Raw genomic sequence first — 9809 nt, forward strand, 5'->3', positions numbered from 1 at the left:
TTATGTAAAGAGGTCCTTATCCAAGGCTGGGCTATACCAGCTTTTTAATATCCATTTATTACAATATCCATTTATTATCCCATGAAGGAGGTACATACCTTAAGTATTAATTTTATATTGTAATGCTTGTGTGTATGTCATATATTCCTCTAATTATTTTCTTTAATAGTATGCATGAGGACCAAGTGGTACATCCTCTTACCTGTGAGACACGGATTCAAATCCAGTCCAGATAGATGGAGGTGTCCTCCCTCTCTCTCAGGTGTAAGGGTTGTATATGAAATGAATTTGGGCAGTTAAAACCCAATCTACAACATAACCTACCCAGAGTCCAGAACTAATTGGTATTAAATTGGTACTCTCACTAAGAGTCATGAGGAAAAATAAGTTATGAACATAAAAAATAACTATTTTAAGGCCTGTTAATGTTATGTCTTTCCATCAAGTTTTGTCTCACTGACGCTCTGTTTTTCAGTGTGCTCAGGGTGGTAGCAAACCAAAATTTGGGGAAAAAGACTTACTGCCAAGTTTCTACCCGAGGCCCTCTCATTGCAATTTTTGAGCAGGTCTCCATTTAGATGTGCTACTGGAAATAGGGCTCCTGTGACGTATTTAGTACCCGATATAATTTTGGCCTTCCACTGGGTGGAGTGCGTGCTGCACAAGTCCCATCCAGTGGAACTGAAAGTAAAGTGGTCAAACCAGTGGTTCCTAAAAAGATCAAAGGAGACCGCTTGGAAAAAGTGACAGTCAATTTTTTAAAATTTGTTTTTTGTGGGGCCAGGAGGAGCATCCACCTCAGTCGGTGAGCTGCCTGTCATTGCTCGTTTAACACTGGCACCTTGACGATTTTACTTAAATGAGACCCAATCACTAAAATCGAACAGGTCTCTCATTGGTGACATGGGGCTCGATTTTCGGGTGAAGGAGCGGGTGCGTTGGGGACGGGGGTCTCCGAAAATCTCTGAAACCCCGAGAGGGTTCGGAGCCCGGCTCCAACCCGCCGACTTCCGGGTTCCCCAGTGACGCGTCCGGGTGCACACGCACCTCCCAAATACGGAAGTCCCACGGCAATTAAAGCTGGTGAGATGATCATGTGCATAGTTTGTCAGATCATTGAAGTACTTGAACTACTTGATTGACTTGACATTTTGGCAAGGGTGCGATCTTGAAGCATCTTCAGCGTGTTTCCCGTGCTGTGGGAAACACTCACTGTTGCAACAGAAGTGTTTCAGCAGCAGCCAGTGGGAGATGCAAATGCTAATTTGACAAGTGGGGAGAAAACGTCATTTATTGCAGCAGGGCACTCTGTCACTTCAGGCAAAGTTTTGGCTGCAAAACCTTTGTGTTTTCACTCAAAATTCTTACTTTCCACCCAAAACTCTGCTGTTCAAACATATTTAACTACTTTGCGGACCCCCTCAAACTCACACCGTCAGGATGGGCGGCGCCATGGCTGCATTCATCACTACATCTGAGGACGAGCAACATCACCAGCCTCGCCAGGCACAACGTCCATCTCCGCCATGTGGAGCTCCACAACACGGTGCTGCGCCAAAGGCACCTGCACAAGAGCACAGAGGGCAACAATGACATCGCAGGAGGCACTACCCTCACCACAGGGTCTACAGACGAGGCTCAGTTTCCAGGACCTCACTGAGGAACAGTGCACACGGAGACTCAGAGTCAGTCGCCAGGTTGCCGCAGACATCTGCAGCCTCCTTCATGCCAAGCTGCTCCAGGCTTGGCCGAGCAGCATCTCCTTACCTGTCGCTGTCAAGGTCACCACTGCCCTCAACTTCTTCGCCTCCAGATAATTACAGGGTGCCACCGGGGACATCGCCGGGGTCTCTCAGCCGTCTGCACACAAGTCCATAAGGTAGGTCACCGACAGCTTGTTTCGCAGGGCCTTGCACTACGTCAACTTCCCCATGGATGATTTCAGCCAGATGGAGAGGGCAGTGGGATTCCACGCTGTGGCTGGCTTCCCACGGGTGCAGGGTGTAATCGATTGCATCCATATAGCAATACGAGTACCTCCACACGAGCCAGGACTGTTCATCAACAGGAAGGGATATCACTCCATCAACACTCAGCTCGTTTGTGACCACTGTAAAAGATTCCTTCACGTGTGCGCCAGATACCCTGGCAGCTGCCACGATTCCTTCATCCTCCGGGAGTCCGACATCCTGCCCCTCTTCCAAGCACCGAACACCCATAAGGGCTGGCTCCTTGGGGACAAGGGATACCCCCTGCACACATGGCTCTGAAGAACCCCATCACTGAGTAACAGCGTCGATATAACGACAGCCACATCGCTAGCAGGTCTACAATTGAGCAGGCTATAGGGCTGCTCAAGATGCGCTTCAGGTGCCTTGATCGTTCTGGGGGAGCGCTTCAATATGCACCAAACAGAGTGGGACGTATTATAGTTGTGTGTTGTACCCTGCACAACATGGCACAACAGGAGGCCCCATCCACATCTGCCACCCACATTGGGGAGGCGGAGGAGGAGGAGCAGGTGGAGCAGGAGCAACCCATGGGCCGAACAGCAGGTCACCTGGCTGCTCGTGAGGCCAGGGAGTCACTGATATGTGAACGGTTCTCCTAACACCAGACAGTGTGAAGTGTCCAGTCCTCACACCACCTGGATAGAGCAGCGCCCACACCAGACCCCAACCCACCCCACCCCCCACCCCCTCATAAAACAGTCCTGCAACCACACATACACCCACTGTAGAGTGAACCAATGGGTGGCATCAAGTGTTGGTGTTCATGGTGAATCTCATGAAAGGGCCTTATTACAGAAGCCAGTCAAGAATGGCCAGGACGTGGCAGTAGTGGTGACAATAATAATATTTAATGTGAGTTTAACAAAAAGCTAATATAAATAAAAAACATGACCAACCGTCAAACACCCTTGTGCATCCCCTTTGTGCTGATTAAAACCTTTGCCTTACGCTTCCAACTACATGTGTGTGTTGCATCCCCTGTGGTTGCAGCTAAGGCAGTGGCAGGTTGTTCTTGTTCATGCCCTGACCAATTAGATGCTTTGGGCTTTGCCCTCTGGGTTTCGGTGCCCGTGAGGGCCCCTCCAAAGATTGCTCCACCTGCACCTGTGCAAGGCAGACTCGGCCACCTGGAGAGGAGGCAGCATTGCGGGTACTGGGTGAGAGGGGGGCAACGGATGAGATGTGGGAGCGCTTTGAGTGGCATCCCCACTTCCGTGTCCCCTTTTGCCATCATCCCTCCCCTCCTACCACTCTGCTGGACGACAGTTTGGAGGACATGTGTAAAGCCTTGTAAGGCCAGTGCTAGTGTATCTGCCTGCCTATTTAAGGCGGCAGAATGTTGTTCACCCTGAGTTTGAACGGCCGTTGTCAGGGACTGACTGGTCTCATTTGTGAACCGTGCTTGAAGCTCCATAGAGGCTAGCCTTCCCTCCATCGTAGACATCCCCGCATTTACCCGTGACATTATCTCAGAGATTCCCTCCCGTACCTGTGCCACCATTCCACTCATACAGGAGTTGGACTCCTCCATCATCTGCGCGATTGTGGAGAGTGCGCATGGCACCTGTTCCAGCACCTCACAAATCTGCTGCTGCTCCTCGATCATTCTTCTTTTAAAGGATGGCCTCCAGGGTTCAGTATCTGTGTCCAGCTGAGCATATCCTGGAGAGGAGTTCTCCCACCGAAGCGGGTCTCCACAGCTGCCCCAGCCACCAGTGTCTGCTCGTGCTCACATGTGTGTGGTAACTCACCATGTGCGATCCCAACTAACTACAGACTAGGACCCACCGAGGTGTGTGTATCTGCGCTGGTGGATGGCTCGCTCAGATGTGACGGTGCCCCCTCAGAGGCCGAAAGGTCCTCTGAGGAATCGTCCTCTGATGTCACAGCGGTCGCTGACAGCCCTGTAAGAGAACAGAAGGTATTATTAAGCATGATCACAGATGTGTCATGTTGCAATGAGCATACTGAGGTGCTGAAGATGGCAAGGCATGTTAACATCAATTCATATTGTGTGTGCTGAATGTTAAAGATCTGTCACCAGACATTTGTCGGGTGCCTGACGGACAGGCATTCAAGGGTGCTGCTCAGCTCAGCCTCCAGTGCCTCCTGCTCGGCATCTGTGAGGATGACGATCTGTTGCTGCCCCCCTGGGTCCTCGCCCTCTCCTGTGCATTCTGAGCTCTCTTCTCCTATAAGGGGAGAAAGTACAGACACGTTAAGCCACGTTAAGAGGCTCCAATTGACCTGTGATAGCGTGGGAAACGGACAGATTTTATAGGGCGTCCCGCCTCCCCACTAATATCGGGGCCATGGTGTGGGCAGTGCAATTTTTTTTTCAAAAAATATACTTTATTCATAAAATTTGCAACAATGCATACAATACAGTTGTCATATCACATATCAAATGTACATAATACAGTTTATACAAAATGCAAGATACATAAAGTACAGTTCAAAAATGATTGCAACAATACAATTACATATCGTACATGATAATTACAGTTCATGACACTCTAGGGTGTCCCATTGCATTACAATCAATACAGCTTATTGATTACAGATTCATTACAAGCACATTGCATTTCATTACATGCATTTGTATTTTACATTCTGCCCGAGGGGGTTTTTCCCTCATTCCAGCCCCTCGGTATACAATGGTGGGAGGGCTCTAAACGGTTGCCTTTCCCCACCGAGCCTTTGCGGCGGCCGCACCTAGCTTCATTGCGTCCCTGAGCACGTAGTCCTGGACCTTGGAATGTGCCAATCTGCAACACTCAGTCAAGGACAGCTCCTTGCACTGGAAGACCAGCAAGTTTCAGGCAGACCAAAGGGCGTCTTTCACCGAGTTGATGGTCTTCCAGCAGCAGTTGACGTCTGTCTCAGTGTGCGTCCCCAGGAACAGGCCATAGAGCACAGAGTCCTGTGCTATGGAACTGCTCAGGACGAACCTGGACAGATACCACTGCATCTCTCTCCAGACCTTCTTTGCAAAGGCACATTCCAGAAGGAGATGGGTGACAGTCTCATCCCCACCGCAGCCTCCTCGGGGACAGCGGGCGGTGGCACTGAGACGTCGGGAGTGCATGAAGGATCTGACGAGAAGGGCCCTTCTCACCACCAGCCAAGCTACGTCTCGATGCTTGTTTGAAAGCTCTGGCGATGAGGCGTTCTGCCAAATGACTTTGATAGTCTGCTCAGGGAACTAACTGAAAGGATCCACCATCTCCTTTTCCCACAGGACGTTACGTGCAGACCACTTGCTGATCGCCTTGTGGTCAAAGGTGTTTTTCTGTACAAACTTTTCTACGAAGGACAGGTGGGGTGGAATGGTCCAACTGGATGGAGCGTACTGTGCAGCGTGGCCAGGCCCATCCTTCGCAACACCGGGGACCGATAGAACCTCAGCACATGTGTTTGTGTTTGTGTACTGAGGGTCTATGCACAGCTTGATACAGCCGCACACAAAGGTGGCCATCAGGATGAGGGCGACGTTGGGCACGTTTCTTCCCCCCTTTCTCTGGAGATTTGTACATCGTGTCCCTGTGGACACAGTCCATTTTTGATCTCCAGTTAAAGTGGAAAATGGCTCGGGTGACTGTTGCGGCCCAGGAGCGAGGTATGGGCCAGACCTGCGCCACGTACAGCAACACCGAGCGCACCTCGCACCTGATGACCAGGTTCTTACCCACGATCGAGAGGGATCGTCGATCCCACAGTCCCAGTTTCTGCTTGACTTTAGCAATACGCTCCTTCCAGTTCTTGGTGCACGTCCCGGCCTCCCCGAACCAGATCCCCAGCACCTTTAGGTAATCTGACCTGACCGTGAAGGGGACAAAGGATCGGTAGGTCCAGTTCCCAAAGAACATGGCCCCACTCTTGCTGCGATTTACGCTGGCCCCCAAGGCCAGTTCGAAATGGTCGCAGATGCTCATCAATCAGCTGATCCGAGCAAAAGACAGCGACGTCGTCCATGTACAAGGAGGCCTTGACCTGAGTGCCTCCGCTGCCTGGGATCGTAACCCCTTTTATGCCCGCATCCCTCCTGATGGACTCGGCAAAGGGTTCGATGCAACACACGAACAAGACAGAGGAGAGAGGACAGCCCTGCCTGATTCCAGATTTGATCGGAGAGCTTTCCGATTCCCACCCATTGATTGAAAATACTGATGTCTGTGTAGAGCAGTTGGATCCTATTGCTGATTCCCTCTCCAAACCCCATTTTGGAGACCACATATATCATGTACATGTGCGATATTCTCCTGGTCCATTCTGATCAGGCAGGTGTTCAACCTCTGTCCTGTATGTAGGCGATTAAATCCCTGAGTAGCACCAAGCCATCAGAGATCTTCCTGCCGGGTACAGTGCAGGTCTGATCGGGGTGGATCACCACCTCCAGGGCTGACTTGACCCGATTGGCGGTGACCTTGGTCAGAATCTTGTAGTCCACGTTAAGTAGTCAGATGGGTCGCCAATTTTTGATTTCTTCCGTTCACCCTTCTGCTTGTAGATGAGGGTGATGATGCCTTTCCTCATGGAGTCTGATATGCTGCCTGGAGAAGCATACCCCCGTACACTTCCAGCAGGTCTGGTCCTATCCAGTCCCACAGAGCTGAGTACAGCTCCACCGGTAAACCATTGTGTCCAGGAGTTTTACTCGTCTCGACGGACCGGATGGCCTTTGTTAATTCATCCAGAGTTAACGGGTGATCCAGATTCTCCCGCTTGCTGTCATCTAAAACCTCTGTGATAGACGACAAGAAGGACTGGGAGGCCGTGCTGTCTGTGGGCTTTGCGTCGTACAGTCTGGCATAAAAGAATTTGCAGATCGCCAGTATGTCAGGCTGTGAGGATGTGACCGAGCCGTCCTCTTCCTTCAGGCTCCTGATCACAGAGCACTCTCTGTGCACCTTTTGGGAGAAGAAACACAAGCACTTCTCGCCCTGCTCCATTGAGTGGACTCTGGACCGGAAGATGATCTTGGAAGCTCGGAGGCAAAGAGCGAGGCTTGCTGGTCCTTCACCTCTCTGAGTTCCTCCCCGACATCGACCCCTATTGATTGCAGTCGGAGCAGATTCTGCATGCTTTTCTAGAGTCGGGACGTTTCCCTCTGTCTCTCCCTCACCTTCCGAACACTTTTGAGGATGAAGAACCTCTTGATGTTCGCCTTGATGGCTTCCCACCAGTGCACTGGGGAATCAAAGAGGGGTTTTAAGGTTCTCCAACCTTGTAATCGCTTTTTAGTTCCTCAATGTTTCCCGGGGTCAACGGTTTCATGTTCAGCTTCCATGTCCCCCTGCCCACTTTTTGATCGTCCTGTAGGTGACAGTCGGCCAGTAGGAAGCAATGGTCAGAGAAGAACACAGGTGTGACCTTGGTGGATCTGACCTTGAGCTTCGGGGACACAAACAGGAAGTCTATCCTGGAACTGATGGACCCATCTGGTCTGGACCAGGTGTATTGACGCGCCGCTCCGTCTGCAGGGTTGCTGAAGACGTCGCACAGCTTGGCGTCTTTCACCGCTTCCATCAGGAGTTTGGACGTGGCGTCCAGTTTGCTGTCGGCTCTGCCAGATGGTCCAGCCGCATCGATGATGCAGTTGAAGTCACCGCCAAGAATGATCGGCCTGGACATCGCCGGCAGCAGTGGGAGCTGCTGGAAGACGGCCAGCCGCTCACTGTTTAGAGTCGGGGCGTACACGTTGATCAGCCGGAGCGGAGCATTTTTGTACAGTACATCTGCTACGAGGAGGCGACCCCCCACCACCTCCTTCACTTCGGTGATGGTGAAGTTGCCTCCTCGCAGCAGAACCCCCAGGCCGGAGGCGCGGCAATCGTTGCCCCCCGACCAGATCGTGGGCCCACCTCTGCGACCATTGCCGGTAATTGCTGAGGTGCACATTCCTGCAAGAACAGCAGGTCGCTCTTGACCTTGGCCAGGTAGTCCAAGGTCGACACACATCACATAGTGCATTTAACACTAGGCAAGTTAATAGATGTGACTTTCAGACCCATTTTAACAACAGTTTAAAGTCTCACCTGACAGTCCATTTGCTGTTTCCAGCTCTTGGGCGTGTCCCTGCATCCAGGTGATCTGTGCAAACTGTTCCACACTCCCTAAGCTGAGGTACGAGTCCTGTTCTGCCTCCCGGGCGGAGGGGGAGGTCGTTGTTCCACCGAGGTGTCATCGGAGGCATGGTGTCGGGGGGAGGGTCCGTGCGATCCTCGATCGGTTGGGGCTCCTCGTTGTTGCTGCTCCCAGTTTCCCAGAACTGGTCTTCGCACTCTGCGGTGCTGTTCCCAACGTCCCGGAGCTGGTCTTCGCTCTCTGCGCTTCTGCTCCCAGTTTTCTGGAGCTGGTCTTCGCTCTCTGCGCTGCTGCTCCATGTTTCCCGGAGTTGGTCTTCGCTCTCTGCGGTGCTGCTCCCGACGTCCCAGAGCTGGTCTTCGCTCTCTGCGCTGCTGCTCCCGGTGTCCCGGAGCTGGTCTTCGCTCTCTGCGCTGCTGTTCCCGGTGTCCCGGAGGTGGTCTTCGCTCTCTGCGCTGCTGCTCCTGGTGTCCCGGAGCTGGTCTTCGCTCTCTGCGCTGCTACTCCTGGTGTCCCGGAGCTGGTCTTCACTCTCTGCGCTGCTGTTCCCGGTGTCCCGGAGCTGGTCTTCGCTCTCTGCGCTGCTGTTCCCGGTGTCCCGGAGGTGGTCTTCGCTCTCTGCGGTGCTGCTCCTGGTGTCCCGGAGCTGGTCTTCGCTCTCTGCGGTGCTGTTCCCGATGTCCCGGAGCTGGTCTTCGCTCTCTGCGCTGCTGCTCCTGGTGTCCCAGAGCTGGTCTTCGCTCTCTGCGGTGCTGCTCCTGGTGTCCCAGAGCTGGTGTGCACTGGGCACTTCTCTGCACCCGGCGTGCCAGAGCTGGAGGGTACTGGAGGCAGTGTCATTTGCCTCGCTGTCGCCTTCGACGTTTTGCCGCTTTCATTGGCAAGCCTGACTGCTTCGCTCCTGTCGCCCCTCCTCGTCAGACGCGGGGTAGTCACTGTAATCTGACTGTGACTCGAGCGCTCTTTTTCCCTTGGTTGCAGTTTTGGCAGGAGCCCATTTTCTTTCCTCTGGCTTCCTCTTTCCGTTCTTCCTGGTCACCACCTGCCATTGTTCCTCTGCTGCCTCCTCTTCCATGGACTCTGTCGGCTGGTGGGAAGGCTTGAAGCTGGATGTCAGGGTCTGGCATTTTTATGCTTGACCCTTTTCCCTCTCCTCGTCTTTCTGGCTCGGGGTCTCCTCAGAGGGGGTCACAGTGGGGCGAGGGTTCTTGGCCTTCTTTGGAGCAACTTTGCTTGTTGCCCCCTCCTCCTCCGCGGTCTTGCTCTTGGCTGCCTGGGCATAGCTGAAGCTGAGTTTGCACCACTCATCCAATGTACACTCGAAATGAATATCGGCCCCTTTAAATCTAGGCATCTTTAGATCAAAGAAACCACATTGAACAGGAAGTGAACAAGGGATGGAAGTGGCATTTAAGGTGTAGTTGCAGTTGTCTGCATGTATGTAAACGTTTTGCTGCACTGCGTCAACCACATATCAAAAAAATTAATGATGTAGAGATATTATAGGCAGTTGATTTTATCTTCCAATATTTTTTGTATGTTTAAGACTTGGCCCAGTAGTAGCAGTTGTGCCTCTGAATCAGAAGATCATGGATTCACACCCCACTCCAGAGATTTGAGCACACAATCTAGGCTGATGCTTCAGTCCAGTGCTGAGGTAGTCCTGCAATGCCAGAGCTGAGATGTTAAATTGAGGTCCTGTTTGCCCTC

At 52.2% G+C, this 9809-nt stretch overlaps 1 protein-coding gene across 1 annotated transcript; it reads right to left on the reverse strand.

The window, feature by feature from the left end:
• Positions 1-8195: 8195 nt before the first annotated feature.
• Positions 8196-8939, reverse strand: LOC137326833 (trans-Golgi network integral membrane protein 2-like). Its single transcript, XM_067992213.1, has one exon. It carries the CDS (start codon positions 8937-8939, stop codon positions 8196-8198), a length of 744 nt encoding a protein of 247 aa, XP_067848314.1.
• Positions 8940-9809: the final 870 nt, after the last annotated feature.

The sequence above is a fragment of the Heptranchias perlo genome, chromosome 11 (assembly GCF_035084215.1).
Source record: "Heptranchias perlo isolate sHepPer1 chromosome 11, sHepPer1.hap1, whole genome shotgun sequence".
Classification (NCBI taxonomy): domain Eukaryota; kingdom Metazoa; phylum Chordata; class Chondrichthyes; order Hexanchiformes; family Hexanchidae; genus Heptranchias; species Heptranchias perlo.